This window comes from Corvus brachyrhynchos, unplaced genomic scaffold (genome assembly GCF_000691975.1).
Source record: "Corvus brachyrhynchos isolate BGI_N302 unplaced genomic scaffold, ASM69197v1 scaffold97, whole genome shotgun sequence".
NCBI classification, from domain to species: domain Eukaryota; kingdom Metazoa; phylum Chordata; class Aves; order Passeriformes; family Corvidae; genus Corvus; species Corvus brachyrhynchos.
Window position 1 is genome coordinate 20,113 of NW_008239758.1, and position 15,787 is coordinate 35,899.

A 15,787-nucleotide genomic window follows, 5' to 3' on the forward strand; every position below is an offset into this window, starting at 1 on the left:
GGGCTCGCTGTGCGCGCAGGTGTGCCCCGCAGGGGAGGGCGGTGTGCGGTCCTGTCTCTTGTGTGTCTGGGGATGTGCAGCGCATTAGTATGCAGCGAGCATACTGCTGGTGCAAGGGAATACGGCGGCACTGCCACATGTCCGAGTTCGTGCTGATGCAGAGCCCATAAATTACACTTGAGTGTTCGCTTTTCTGCCCCCAGTCCTGGCTGTGTGCTTGAGTCTAGTTGGGGTTTTGTCTTTCCCTTTCCGGGAGGAAAAAAAAAAAAAAAATCGAAATATTATTCTTTACTAATAACAGTGGTGTTTGGCTCTGGTAAGGTTCGAAGTATGTGTTTCTTTGAAAGGTGTAGGGAGAAGGGTAGAAATGCAGTGTCTCCGTCGACTTCGGCAGTGCAGCTGACTTTAATGGCAGTGGCACATCAGCCTGCGTAGCGATAGTTGTGTCGTTATGGTCCTTAGACACAGAAATGCCTTTCTGAATGAAATAATCAAAGACAGCAGGATGGGTGACTGAGTTGGGTGAAAATCGGGGCAAAATTATAAAATTTGCAATTTAGTGCTTCTCGGTTTTTTGCCTCCTGTTTTGCCCCTGAAATTCTATTGTTCTTGACGTTTTAAGCTTTTTTTCTGGTTGGATAAGTGGGAAAAGGTGTGGATTCCACGGTGCGCGTTGTCGTTGATTTACAGGTTGCTTTTCAGAAACTGTTATAGTAACAGCTGGATTGCAACCTTGAAAATGAGAGAATGAAAACACACAGCACTGTTACAAAGGAGACTGGGATTCATTAGACTCCTCCACTCTCAAGCCCCGATTCTGCAAATATTTAAGCATATATGGCTTCGCGTGCCGGAGTTACGCGCCGAGTTCCACCTGATTACAGCTTAGTATCAAAACTGTTTACAGTCTCAGGGCCTCAGAACAGGGTCACCAAACCCGGTTGAAATGAGACTATTTTTAGTTCTCTGTCTATAATGAAAAGTTTATTCAGCCATTTGTGTTTGTTGGGAAAGCATTCTTACTGAGATAAAGCACCGTTTAAAAAGACTCTGGCATCCACCCTCTAAAAACCTAGACAGAGATTTGTTAGTGAATAGGAAAATATTCTATACTGTATTTGCAGTATGTTAAGTATGGCATAAATTAGGTGCTAAGTCAAAATCCCATAATGCGTAAACAAAACTACAACTTGCAGTTCTCCTGACTCACGCTGAAAATGTCCGTCTTGTGTATGTATGAAGTAATAGAGAATATGAGGCTTATCTCTTCTCCTTTGCCCAAATGTGAATGGCTGAAATTAATTTTAGCTGTAGTTTAATGGGGGAATAGTTATCAGATAAATATTTTTATATTTAGGTCCATGAGATAGATGATGTCCCAGTCAAAAGGATTGTATTTTTGCCTGAAAAATTAGTCTCGGACAATGAATAATTTTTCATTAGTGCAGTGTTCCAAAATGCTCGGTGCCCCTTTAATGAAAGTCTGTGTGGTAGGTACCAAAACTGACTTTGTGGAAAGTTTCTTTTGGCTGCATGAAAATGAGCCTTATTCACTCTTTTTTGGAGGTATGCTAGGACTAACGTTCTGTTTACTTTCATGTATAAATTAAATCATTATAGAACCCACAGGGAAAATATAAATTCTTAGGGCTGAATTTAATCATTGGCCTCACACAGTGGGAACTGAAAACACAGGACTCCCTTCTGTAAACTGAGGCATGTGAATGGCTTTGCCCACGAAAATAATTCGGGTAGAAATTGCTGGAACTTGTCACTGGAATTCTAATGTTTATATGCTTATGCTTTTGAAGACTGATATCCCAGAGAGAGAATTTATACGTAGCTTTATAAAGTTTTAACTTCAGCGACTGTAAACCAGCACTTGTGTATGACCTTCAGTATTCTACTTGATCACAAATTTACTGATGTCTGTGCTGCTAGTTGTTGAATTTATTAAAAGAAATCTGGATATTTGTAATATTTTGCTATCAGCAATTAACGTCATTTATGTTTTAAGAGTACAAGGACACAAAGAGGAGCGTGTTTTATGCGGTTGTGAAGATTAGCGTTCGCGGTCCAATCTTACACTGAATTTAGGAACGCTGGAGAAAAACCTGATAGAAAGTGCAGGAACAGTTTTGAGAAAATAGATTATCAAGAAGGTGATTTATAGAGTTGAAATTTAAGGGAAATTTGCCATCATTCTTTATGTAAAACTTTAGGCCGTGATCATTTAGTATCTACAGGTAATGCAGTGGCAATGCTTCATAGCACACTAAGTATATGCAGGATTTTATATTCTAAATCAAGGCAAAAATTCTCTTTTTTTAAAGAGACTTTTCCCTAGTTTCTCTGATGGTAGCTTAGACCACAATATGCTGTGTGCAAGCATGAGTTTATTTCAAGAACTTGATTGTGAAATCGTGCCCTTGTCTTTGAAATTCTGACTTAAAATTTGATGGGTGTTGATCTGGGATATCCATGTATCTTCCTTATGTGCAATGAAAAATGAAATCAAATTTCAACAGTGACAGCTGAAGCCAAAGGGAACTTATTGAAGGAGAGGCAGAACTGGATTCCTACTTGAAGTAGGACCAGTAAATTCCCCGAAACCTCCAAAAAAAAGGAGGCAGGGAGGAAGTGCTAGGAGTGAAAATTTGTCAGGCCTCCTTGGATCAGGAGTATTTGAAATAGCTTGGGTATTTTGGTCTGTGTACAGTAGGTCTGCTGCTTCCCTGTGAGAAGAGACAGTGTTGCTGAACAGTCCTAAAGCCAGTTTACCTGTCTGCTGGGAACACTTATCTAACACAGAGCAGTATCATGTCATACGTTGTGCCGCTTTACATAATACTGTTGATAATTCACAGTTATCGCCAGGTTGTCTTTGGTGATGAAGACCTGTGCGTTCAGCTGGATGCTTGCATCTTGATAAAGTTTGACTCATATTCTGAATATGAATTTTAAACAAACAACAGTACAATTTTTTGGTTGGATTGTCTGCTTACAGTTCTATGCTGTTACTATATAGTTACATAAAAGAGCAATATCTTAATGGCCCTGAGAAAAAAAGGAATTAATATAGTTTCTTAATGTAATGGTGTTAGTACTTCAGCGTGCGTTGCTCTTGTCAACCTGAAAATGCTTCTACATACTTCAGCTCAGGGATTTCTTTGCATTCCCCTATCACGGAAATTTCGCTTGAGCCCCATGAAGATGGACTGACTGGGATAATAATGAGTGTGCTAGATTTGTTCTTCATCTATGGTCTAACTAGGGTTTTAAAAATGAAAGCCGCAGTTTATACAACTTTGAGAGCTTGTCCCACTGTTGTGAGGGGTGAAGAGGAATCCCAGGTGAAGTACAGATATCTCTTTGTATTGCTCAGGGTCAAGTCTGATTGAATAACCAGTGAAATGAACATTCCTTACTTCTTTTTCTGCCAAAACAGCCTTGCTCAGTCATTCTACGAGGTTTCTGCAGAGGTGGGCTGGTTCACTTGGAGCCCCTCTTATTTTCGGCAGGTGTCTTTTTGTTTGATCAAGTCTTGGATTTAGTGAAATTTAGATCTGGTACACTGGAGGTTCGTCTAAACAACGTGGCAGGTTCTCAGTGGTTTTTATTCACGGATCTACTACTGTTTGCTTTTCCTTCATGGGGGATTGTAACACTCTGTTGTGTATTGCTACACTGAGTTTGATAAACGCTGTGTCTGTGTAAGTTCAATAAGAGGGGAGTCTTAGGCACGGCCTTATGCAGTTCTTTTGAAAGTTTAATGAGTTATAAAAAGAAGAAATACTTCCAACTGGTGACGTGGAGATGTTAAGAACCAAGGAACAGATGAAAATAAAATAAATGGAAATGTTTATTTCAATGGAAATGAGCAGAATGGGACACTGAAGTGATAGCAGACAGCGGTATAGGAGAGATTGTTAGCTTATCTCCACATGTGTGCTCCTTAAGCACTTGCAACATAAGGCACCAGAGTCAATCAGAGTTCAGTATTTGTAACAGATATCTGTTGCTATGGCAGTTACTGGCAAACTTACAATACAGTCTGTAAGAAAACTAATGCACTATTGCACTGATTGACATCTTGTAGGTGGTGACAGTGGATTGGATGGGTTAGGAGGACCAGGAGTTCAGCTTGGAAGCCCCGATAAGAAAAAGCGCAAAGCAAATACACAGGTAAATTCCCCTTACTTCTTTTGAATTCTCGATAAGTAGTGCACTCAAATGTTGTTTGCTGGCGTGACTATCTCTCATTGTTCAGAATATCGGTTGGTTGTCACAAATAGCAGCTACATACCGAATATTTTGGTTTTACTGTAAAGTTGAAACCTTCCTAATGCTAGTTATTTGCACCAAAGTTATTTTAATCTCCGTAAGTTGCCAAAGATGTATAAAGAGAAGAGCACAGTGAGACTGCAACAACTTGTATTTTTACCATATGGATTTGATTCTGAGACAGACTTTTTTTTAATGACTTTGTAGCCATTGGTAGAAATCTGTACAGCGGGAGTAGTTGCCATGAGACTGCTTCTCTCCCTACTTGCATTCCTGTATGTGTAGGTTTGTGGGCTAATGAATCAGTACAGTTTGTTAATGTTTGACCAAACTCTTGGCATACTGCCCAAGTGATTTTCAAGCAAAAGCTGTGAGGCAGGTAGAGCTCCTTTCCAGTGAATCCCTGCAATTTGACATTTCTGTGCAGTTTTTCTTTCCAGAAAAGAAAGCCTCGATACAAAACATCTTAAGCAATTGGATATCTGTAGTGCAGAGTTTTCCTTTGTGTGTTCATTCAGCTTTGAGTGAGAGTATCTGTTAATTTGGTACTGCCCAGTGGGAATAATTTTATTTATGTAGGCATAACAATCACTTTCTCTTAGGCCTATGCAGAGTCCATTGGGATGTGGAACTGTTTTCTTCATTTTTGTTTTGTTTTAAAGTAGTCACGGGGAAACCTGCTCTGAGAAATATTCAGTTACTTTACAAGGTTTCACACATCTTTCTTGGTGGAGTTTCCTTGTGTTCTAGAATGGTAATAACTCTAGAGGACATGCAGATTAGCTTCCATTCCTTCTGACCAGGTTCAAAATTTGCACTGCAGCAATTTTTTTTCTTTTTTTAATAAATTTTAAGTCTTAGTTTACTAGCACTTAGGAGGAAATGCTTTCTGTGAGCACAGTTAGCGTGAGGGTGAACCCAGCAGATGTGCCCTACAGGCTAGCCTAGAATGAATTTCAATTGTATAACTTCAGTGGTGACATTTAAACGGACTCTGGGCTCCATTAAACACTCGATTATGCTCTGTAACCTGAGCATAATCCTTGTATTTCGTACCTGCTGACTGTGCTTTGCAGACTGTCCACAATCGCTGAATGCTCGTAAGGGATACCTCTGTTTGGTATAGAAATGTACGGCATAGAGTATTCCACAGACTACAGAAAATACCAGTCTGCTGACTCCTATATTCTGTATGCCTTTTTTAGAGTTAGAGTACCATTAGGTTTGTATATCCTCATAGAAGTGGGGTGTCTTGAGACATGTATATTCAGTAACGTGAACCCAAAATGAAGTTAGGGAAATGCTTCAAATCTGCTCTTCGATGTTTGGAAATACTTTGTGTATGGGTTTGTGATGACTGGATTTCTGTATTGTTGCTCATCTTTTGTAAAAGATTATGAAATAGAAGTCACAGATCAAGTTGTATTTTCAACTGCAGTTTTTTTAGAACACTGAGACTACTACAAATCACAACATTATCTGGAGCCCAAGCTCCTCTCCTGCCTCTGTACTGAAATTTCAGACAGCCTGGCAGGGTACATTGGGTGAATTTTACGCAACAGCCGAACAGTTCTTTCAGCGGTTGTATTGCTAATCCAGGACCTTTGTGGTTGGTCTGTCTTGCAGAGAAATACTAAAACTAATTAAAATGTTGTATTTAAAATATTTGTAGGGGTCATCATTTCCTCCTCCATCTGAATACGCTCCACCACCGAACCCAAGCTCTGACCACCTTGTAGCTGCAAATCCATTTGATGACAACTATAATACTGTGTCTTATAAACCACTTCCTTCAGGAAATCCATATTTCAGTAATCCCGGTTATCCTGGCTTTGGAGGCTATAATACTTTCAGAATGCCACCTCATGTGCTGCCCAGAGTGTCCTCACCGTATGGTGCTTCTTACTCCCTCAGAAACCAACCACATCCTCTTCCTCAAAACCCTGTTGGCATGGGTTTTAGTCGACCCCATTCTTTCAGCTTTGGTCCACACGAGAACCCGGGTTTTGGGAATCAACCACCTTATAGCAGTGGTCAGATAAATCAAAATGTCAATATGCCTGCTCAGCATTTCAGGCCAAATCCTGGGGAGAACTTTGGCCATTCCGGTCAGATACCTCACCCGGATGTGCCAACTAACTTTGGTCCTGGAAACAATCCAAATTTTTCAAATTCTCAGCTAGAGTCAAACCATTCTTTTGTTCCTCCACCAAACGCATACAACCAGACAAAATCATCGGCACAAAAGCAAGACTTTAGTCAAGGTGCAAGCAAAGCATCCAGCCAGAACACTGCTGCTCATCAGCATCATCACAGGACAGAGGACATTGTAAGTCAAGGTAACAGTGACCTGAAGAATGTTACTCGAAACAGTGTGGTAGATCAGGATAACAGCCATTCTAATAGTGCTGATAACACCAATGCTGGCCACTCAAATGGGACTCAAACCAAGTCCCGCCAGCCTCGAGGTACTGCTGAAGGATGCAACTCTGAAAAGAGCAGCAAAACACCCCTCCATCCCAGTCGTCATGGGCACTCGTCCTCTGAACCCGTCTATCCGTGTGGAATTTGTACACACGAGGTCAATGATGACCAGGACGCCATCCTGTGTGAAGCCTCTTGTCAAAAATGGTTCCATCGGATCTGTACAGGCATGACAGAGTCAGCCTATGGCCTTCTCACAGCAGAGGCATCGGCAGTGTGGGGCTGTGACACCTGCATGGCTGACAAGGACGTGCAGTTAATGCGCACGAGAGAGACTGCGGGACCGCCTGCGCTGAACACAGAAGGCTGACAGCCTGAATGGGTGCTGGTGGAGGAAATACTTGCTACGAAAATTCAGTTACAAATTGGGTACTTCACTTTCTGCAGACAATCAGTTGTGTTTGATTGCTGTCATCTATTTTTCCGTAATTGTTTTCATTCATAAACTTTCATCTCAGCTTTTGTACTCTTAGTTTTATGTGTCCAAATGTTTTACAGGATGGAATATTTTTTATTTCTGATTAAACTGTAACTGACAACTGATCGGAAGTAGGGTGAGCGTTGACAATATTATTGAAGGAAAAATGTGCCTGAATGAATAGCCCTAATTTGCTAGTGTGTATTAATGTGTTAACTAACACTAGCATCTAGTGCTTGGTTTTAATGGTACTATATTTGCAAGTACTCATTACTTTCTTTTTTTCTTTTGGCGTGAATGTCTGTTATTGATGTTCTTGCTAGCCTTTCTCTGAATATAGTGGAGATGACATGGAGGAATGTGCAGTACTAATAGTTGTTACTTTAGGGTAAATAAAGAGAATTTTGTATATGCTTTTTCCTACTTTTGAAGGAAAGCATTAATGTGCTATTCAAAAATCATGAATTCCTGCTTAGTAACACAATGAAACCCGCTAACTATTACACATTTCTGTTTCCTTGAAAAGGCAATAATCTCTTTTGACTTCTCAGCAATTACTTGCTGAAGGCTCTTGCTAGGTCTTGCATTATTTGGAAATTGTTGCAAAATAGGATTAAATTGGAAGAAGAACACATCAAGTTTATGAAGTCCACTGCTTTAAATCTAGAGAATGCCAAAACTAGGGTTGCACATATAACCTTAAATCTTTTATCTTGAGGGCATACCTTGGGATACAGTCTTTGCATCTGTCACGGTTGTGCAGTCATGCACCTCTCTCTCATTCTTTCTCGCTGATGGTTCCAGTCTCCTGCCTCAGTGCTGCCTGAGAACTGTGAATGAACTAGTGCACGGAAAATCCTGGCCAGCTTCTAGGGCTGTCAGCTACAGCCTACTCAGTCACCCTGAGCTTACACAGTCCACTTGGCGTGAAGGAGGGGGCAAGGCAATGGAGTGTGCTCTGCACAGGCTCTGAATTGCATTATAATTTGGCTAGCAAAGTCTTAAAACTAAATTCCCACCACTGCCTCTGCCAGTCTTTCAGTGAGGGGGTGGGAAATCTAAGCTGAAGAAAAGAAATACAGCTGCGATATCAGGTGAGTTTTGCTCACATCAGAACTAAGTAGTCAGAATTTTAGCTCCTTTGCTAAACCTGATATCCTACTGACAAGTACGAATGGCACTAGAGCTTCTTGTGTGATGCTAAGAAATTCTATTTTAATAAGGCTAATTTGATCTTATTCTTGATCTCAAAAATAACTCCCCTTCTTTTTTGAGTGTTGGGAAGCATCTAGCCTTGAACAGTTCAGCCTTAGCAGTGCGATAAAGTTGCATGCGCAACTGAAAAAGTTTCTTTAGAGAGAAATATTGGTTTGAATTAATAAAAAGAGGCACTGTAATAACAGATTCTGCTTGTAATATGTACCACTGCTCTGGAAACAGTCTTTAAACAGCAATTAAATCATATGTCAAGCTCACAGGTACTAGTCATAGTTCCTTAATGTGATAAATTTTTCAGGTCTGTGATGATGAGGGATATAGGAGTTTATAGAGAATACAGTCATCTAATAAAGAGGTAGTTTTTATGGTAAGCCATGCTAATGAGTGAAAGTAAGGCCTGTTTGATAGTTCACCGTCATGTTTGATTTTAAATGGGCTCTACTGTGGTACATTCCTGGAAGATACTGTGCGGATCTACGCATACTTTTCACTTTTATTTTAAAAGTGAAAAGTTTTGCTGTGTAAGTGCAGTATTGCCTTTTTTTTTTTTTTTTTTTTTTTGGCTTGCCCCTCTTCAGGAAAAAGAAAATGATGTCTAAAGTGTAAGTGACATATTTCATATCTTGGGAATTTCCCTGTATGGAGATGTAAAGTGTAAGATAGATCCAGAGCTTCTGTTTTAATCACTAGTAGCTTTAATTTATTACATTAACTAGACTTAATCTTGTTGTGTTAGAGGTGTGATTTTAAAACCGACAACAAAAAAACAAACAAGCAACAACCTCTGTTAGAGGAGATTTATTCTTCAGTAATTTTCCTAATAACTGACAGACTGTTTGAATTTGCTTTTGGTACCTGAAGTAGCAATTAAGCCAAACCTTGTTTAGATAGATTAGTTCCTCTGGGAATCGGTTTAATCTCTGCAACAATTTGCACTGTGAATGTAATGGAGCTGGTTCACACCTACAGTAATGTAAATGAAATAAAAATCTTGCTCAGTGAAAATTCAGCAAAAGCTCCAATGATGATATTGTTACCTTTCCCACTCCCACATCCCATGCCTCTTGTGAGAAGATTTTTGGGGCATTTGTCCTCGGAAGTCCAATTAATGTTTTAACATTTTGGAACGGACATTGTATTTAAAATAGCCATGTATTTCTTAATCTCTTCCTCGACCCAACATGAAGTTAGTCAGGATATTAGTATTTAAATAGGGTGTTCTTATAAACTTAAAATCAACTGGAATATCATTTTATAAAGCCTTAAATTGTGTATTTGTGAAACTTATTCTAACAATTGATTTTAGGTTTTTCTAAACTGATACTATACTGGGTTTGTAACCCGGTAAATTTTCTGCATTTATTAACCTGTAAGCTCAAGGCATTAGCAAATGTCAATTATATCAAATAAAAACAAATTAAAAACCCACCCCATGCTTGTTAGTGCACTGATCCTAGAGATATGACTGACAAGGATCTCCAGAAGTCATCCAGCCAATATGCTTGCCCTACTGATATGCTCTTGGCATACTTGAACTTTTTATCTAGAGAGCAGTTATATTTTGGTTTTCTCTGCATGTATTGACTAGTAGTAGTTCAAGTATGCACAGGAAAAACAGCAGTCGTGTTTGATTAGTAAGGTACTAGGAAAATGTCAGCTGATTAGCATTAGAAGTTAGTTCTAGAATGATGGGTGGGAGGGAGGATGGGTGGGAGGGCTTACTAGAGTAGGTGAGGTTTTTTGTAATACTCTCTATGAAACAATTTGTATTGAACTCTCATGCGCTTCTTTCATTACTGGTGATTTAGACTGTACTGGTGCTGCACACCAAAAATATTGCAAAGATTTTGTAAATCTTGCAAACCTTAACATTTTTATGGGAAATGCCTGTGTCCTTTTCAAATAGTTTCTGGTCATGGACAGAAATGCAGCCTTTTATTGCTCCCAAATTTTTTTTCCCCCTAGGCTGAAATAAATAGGTATAACTTGGATTTTACTGTCCTTTGGTACTGGTACTGTGTACTTCTCTGCTAGTGACCAATTTTAAATCAGAAAACATGTAAGTGACAGTGCTGTATACAGACTAGAGGGCAGGTAGCAAAAATCCTGTTTCTTGCTGGTTTAGTCATTCCTTCTGCAACTTGAAACAAGCAGGTTGACTCTTTGTGCCTGTCTCTTCTTTCAGAAGATGGACCTGATGCTTACTTCCAAAGGTTGTTTAGAGGCCTAGTTATTATTTGAGATCTTCAGATGAAAGAAGCTAGAGCAAAGTATGAAGTTTGCTCTACTTAAAACAAAAATATAATTTTGGGGGCTGCTCAAAGAAGATTATACTTTGTGACCTCTGAAGTTTTTAATCTAAGAACCAGTTTTGTAATAACATTTTTCAGGCTTCATTTCAAGCATGGGAGAATTAATGAAGTCAGTGAAACTGCATGCACACAGTCAAGAATGTTTTAAAGTGTTTGCAGTTTGGGGCCTGTGATATTTGCAAGTGAAGTGCTTTTATGGTTTGAGATTTTTACAAAATTGGTGGTGTTAAAATGTAGCACCTTTTTAACATTTGTCTTTATTCCAACTTAATACAGTAACGCATCTGCATTAAATATATCCCTTTCATTTTATAAATAAGCATTGCCTGTCAGTAAAAGTATTGGTGTCGCATTTTTAAAAAAGGAAGTCATGCTTCTTATCATGTTGTATGTGACTTAAATGACTGTTTCATATTAAAACTAATCTTTCCTTATGTACTGCTTAAATATACCTGTTTTGGGATATCAGTTCAGTACTTTTTATACAATCTTGAATGTGTTCCACATTGGTGACATGTATTTTTGCAACAACTTTTCTGTTTTGATTTTAAATTAGAGCATGTCTGAAGTAATACATGCATTAGTGCTGTGGTGTGTGACAAAGTTAATGTATGTAATTCAAATTGGAAAAGTTTCCAGACTTTGTCCAACATTAACCCTGTGGCCAGGGATTAAATTACTATGTAATACAAATTATTTCATGCCATGATGTGTTTTAAGCTACTCTATGAAGTATGTGAAATATTATTGTTTACGGATTGGTAGCTGGTGTGGTATCTTGCGTAGAATGAGGTATGATAGATGGTAGCAATTCATGATAATTAAAACTGAGTACCTTTCAGAACACACAGCACTGATATGCATTATCATCTTGTTGCCCTTACTTAATGTGAATTTCTTAATATTATCCACTGATAAATGGGTGAACATTTGGTAATCAGCTCTTGGGCGTGAAAATTCTATTCTAACGCTCTTTACTTGTTTTACAGAACATATGATTTTTTTGTTCTGTTTAGAAGTCATATAATTTTTTTGTCTGTTGGATGTGATTAGATATATGCAGGAGGATGTAGAACTGGATGTATTTTAAAGTTGTTCTGCAGTTGCTAAGTTTTGTCAGAAGCTTTCTATGTTAGAATAAACTCTTCCCTAAAATTGGAAACTAAATGTACTTAGCAGAACTCTTCAAGGCAATATAACTGTCCTACACTACATCTTGAGTTATGCACATTCACTTCTTTATATGGAGGTGATAATTTACGCTTTATGTAGAAGAAAAGAAAGGTCCCTTTAATGGCCTAGTGCTGTGTGTCATCAGTTCTGAGGTAATTAGTTCTGAGTGGTGTTCAGGCCCTTAGAGGTGCTGCCTCTAGCTTAAAGTTTTCAGTGGCACCCTTATTAGTCTCCTGGTTTAGAAATGGCTTATCCCAACACCACAGAGAATACCTATTTCTGCATTGTTTACCATACGTGATTAATTTTCCTTTTCACGTTCAAACAAATGGTCTCAAAATAATTTTTTGATCCAACCCCACCTTTTTACTTGGAGATTTGTGTACTGTATTTCAGGAATTGCTGTACTGAAGACAGTTTGGGATTGGAGTTATGAGAGATGTCCTGTCTGTTCCTAGACACTCATGTTTTCCTCTACAGAATGGCCTGAATCTGGACTTCCATATAAGGAGGGCAAGCTCTTAATATACTTCTTCTTTCTTTCCTTTTTTTTTTTCTTTCTTGTTATTTTTTTTTTCTGAAATGTGAAATAATACAAAGTTATTAGGGATTTTTATTTAAAATGTGGTCTTTCCTCCAAGTTTTTGTTTGTGGCCTTTAGAGCAGGCGCTGTGGGCCTTCTAACTTGGAAATTTTTGTCCACATTCTCCTTTTAGAGTTAAAAGTGAGTAGAAAAAGACAAGTTACCAATCTACTGCCATCCAAACAATGCAAAATATAAGCTGATTAAGATTGTTGACATTTAATTTTTTTTTTGTTAATAATGATATGATATTTTTACCTTTTAGAAGAACATACATCAGAATCTGATTCAAGTGTTCTTGAAACATGTATATGGTAGACTTTGTCCAGCACTGTATGTAACTTTGTTGCTTTCTGTTGTCTGGTTTCAGTTTCCTTTAAAATAAAGATAGTTTTTGAGGGGAAGTTGCCTGTTGACTTTATGAAGACGATGTAATGCCTAGACGGACTCTTCTAATGTTCCGTCTGCGAGAATGCATTTGGATTAGGTGTAATCCTGCAAGGAGCAGCATGAGGTCATATGGATCAGAAAATACAGCTCCTGCCTCTCTTGGAGAGCTCTGCTGTTCTGTAAAGGTGTTAATCGGCAGTAACTTCAAAGCAGATGGGAAGAGGTCTTGTGCCTTCAGCCCCATTTCTTTCCTTGTAGGATGGGAGGGAAGGCTCAAGCACCATTTTTCCTGAATAGATGTTTTTTTAGTAACTTTCTGTACTTGGGAAATGATTATACAAAGAATTATTTATTCCAATTTATAAAATTATTACTAAGCTCTTCCTGTTAGTTAAAATACCAGAACAAACACATACCACATCACTGCCTTACCAATAATTTTTAAAAGTAACTGATATAGATGGTCCCAAGCCACGTACGTGAAACAGTTGGAATAAACAGAGTCTCATAAAATGTTTCTGCTAGTTGTAAAAGATATGGAGGGGTGAGAGAAATGAGAGAGAATTTAGAAGGGATGGGAGAAAAAAAGGTTAATAATTAAAGATAAGAAAATGTAAGCTATTTAACGGATTTTTTTTTTTCTCCCCTATATTCAAACTTCTGAAGGCATTAGAAGTGAAATAACCCCAGAACAGATATATGTGTATATAGGCAGCTGGAAGGTCCAGAATATTAATATTATTAAGGTTTGTCTGGAACATAAATCTGCATCCTTCATATCATAGGAGATGGGAATTTAGGAATCAGATTTTCAATGGAAAAATTTATCTTCTTGTACTGCAAACTTTTGACCGATAAAGTTAGTGCCAGCAGAAGAACCATTATGCATGGGTGTCTCTTGTTTATTTTGCAAGTGTGTCACAGTGAGAGTGCTTACTCACAGGTAAGGCTGTGGTGTGGAGTATGTGGGACAGAGGTGGTGTTTCTGAACCTACACATCAATTCAAAACTTTTAAGGTTGATCCAAGACCTTGCTGAGTCCCTTTTGTGTCCTCTAGCAGCTAAATCTGCTACTTTGACATAAAAATGTGTCAGTGATATTTACTGTCTCCTACAAGCTTTGCATTGCAGATGTAGCTTTTAAGTAAATAGACTGTATGGTTGATGTATTGGAGCTCTTTTGTGTAATTTGAGAAGACAAATACTGGTAACCATAACTGTGCCCCGTTTTGTAAAGCATGTATGCAAGGTATAGTCCTTCTAGCAGGAATAAATACTAAGCTGCTTCATTTCAGTGTATTCTCTGTGATTAAACTAAAAATTACACCTGGGTGACCAAGGCAGAAGACCTGCACTTTACCGTCTGTGAATGAACTCTCCATAACTGAAGGATGCGTTCTGGCTCACTAGAGCTTCATTCTGGAGTGGTAAGAGATTTTGAGTTACTATTACATTATAAGCATTCCAGCTGCTGCTGCTATGTACTTTGAATGTTCTTGGAAAGAAGAATTTCATTCAATTCTCATATTCTAGTCTGTGCAAGGATTCTTCCAGATGATACTGATGTGGGTGAGCGAGGGTGAAGAATAACCCAGAAATCATACGAGTTGTGATGGATTTCTTGCTCTGAAAAGATTTTAAATCTCTGCGATGCCCAGTTGTATATATATATACAGTACTTAAAAGTAATCTCTACTATTTGAATATTGCTGTGTGTTATAAGTAATAAAACATAAAAATTAAATCTTAACATAGAAATTAAATCTTCAGTGATGCACATCAGAAATCCTAGCTAATGTGTGCCATGTTAAACTCCATTATTCTTGGTCTTATTTTAAAAGAAAGAGGGAAAACTAGACTTTTTGGTTCTAGATTTTTCCTAATAGTTCTAGGTAATTGTGTACTTTTGAGGAACTCAAACATACATGCATTTTTATCCAGCTGTGTTTGGCTCGTCTTTCAGGCCATATTCTCCAGAAGCGGTTGCTTTCAATATGCTAGACTTTATTTTGGCAGATACAGTGTCACAGTTTGTTTGAGAAACGTGGAGTGGTAATGTGCAAATTACCTCCTGAGTTTTTGGCAGAGACAGTACAACAGACAGTATTGCTCAGCAATAGCATGGGGCTGCCAGTATGACCCAGTTATTTTTACAGGACGTGTGGAAGTTTCAGTGCCAGCATTGCCTGAGTAGGTTAAGGAAGGTGATCCTGCCCCTCTGCTGAGCCATGGTGAGGCCACCCGTGGAGTATTGTGTGCAGTTCCAGGCCCCTCAGGACAGGAGACATGGAGCTCCTGGAGCAGGTCCAGCAGAGAGCTACCAAATTGATCAAGGGTCTGGAGAATCTCTCTTACAAGGACAGGCTGAAGGAGCTGGGCCTGTTTAGCCTCAAAAAGAGGTGACTGGGAGGGAACCTCACCAATGTGTATAAATGTCTGAAGGGAGGTGCCAGAGGATGGAGCCAGGCTCTTAGTGGTTCTGAGAAATAGAACAAGAGGCAACAGGCAGAAACTGATGCTCAGGAAGTTCCACCTGGACTGAGGAAGAACTTCTGTGTGGGTACAGGCTGCCAAGAGAGGCTGTGGAGTCTTCCTCACTGGAAATATTCCAGAACCATCTGGACACAATCCTTTGCCATGTGCTCTCGGATGACCCTACTTGAACAGGGACGCTGGACTGGATGGACCCGCTGTGGTTCCTTCCAGCCTGAGCCATTCTGTGGTTCTGTGTATCAATCAAATCCGTCCTCAACTTTTGATAGTTTTTTGCCAGAAATCCTACATTGCCAGCACTTTGTCTTTCTATAGAAAAGTATGTGGATGATACGAGCTGCATTCCTTCCTGCTGTGCTGAGCTGTGTGTGCTGACAGCCAGAGCCGGGCCCGCGGCCTTCAGGCACTTAGGGACTACAGCTCCCGGCGTGC

General features: G+C 39.1%; 2 protein-coding genes across 3 annotated transcripts in view; both read left to right on the plus strand.

Moving 5' to 3' along the window:
• The first annotated feature begins 3,150 nt into the window (after positions 1-3,150).
• DYX1C1 (dyslexia susceptibility 1 candidate 1) overlaps positions 3,151-15,787 on the plus strand; it is a 20,284-nt gene continuing 7,647 nt past the window's right edge. Inside the window, exons 1-2 of one of the 2 annotated variants that reach the window (XM_017742668.1) lie at positions 3,151-4,185; positions 14,158-14,289. In XM_017742668.1, coding sequence (XP_017598157.1) covers positions 14,254-14,289 — 36 coding nt within the window. In that variant the 5' untranslated portion in view covers positions 3,151-4,185; positions 14,158-14,253. Of the gene's footprint in view, positions 4,186-13,117; positions 14,290-15,787 lie in introns of those variants that run through there. The other variant, XR_001864715.1, reaches the window with a different exon arrangement.
• PYGO1 (pygopus family PHD finger 1) lies at positions 4,090-9,831 on the plus strand (the record flags this gene model as incomplete). Its single annotated transcript, XM_017742669.1, has 2 exons — positions 4,090-4,185; positions 5,957-9,831. Coding segments are annotated over 2 exons (1,218 nt in total), but the record flags the coding sequence as incomplete, so codon positions are not given.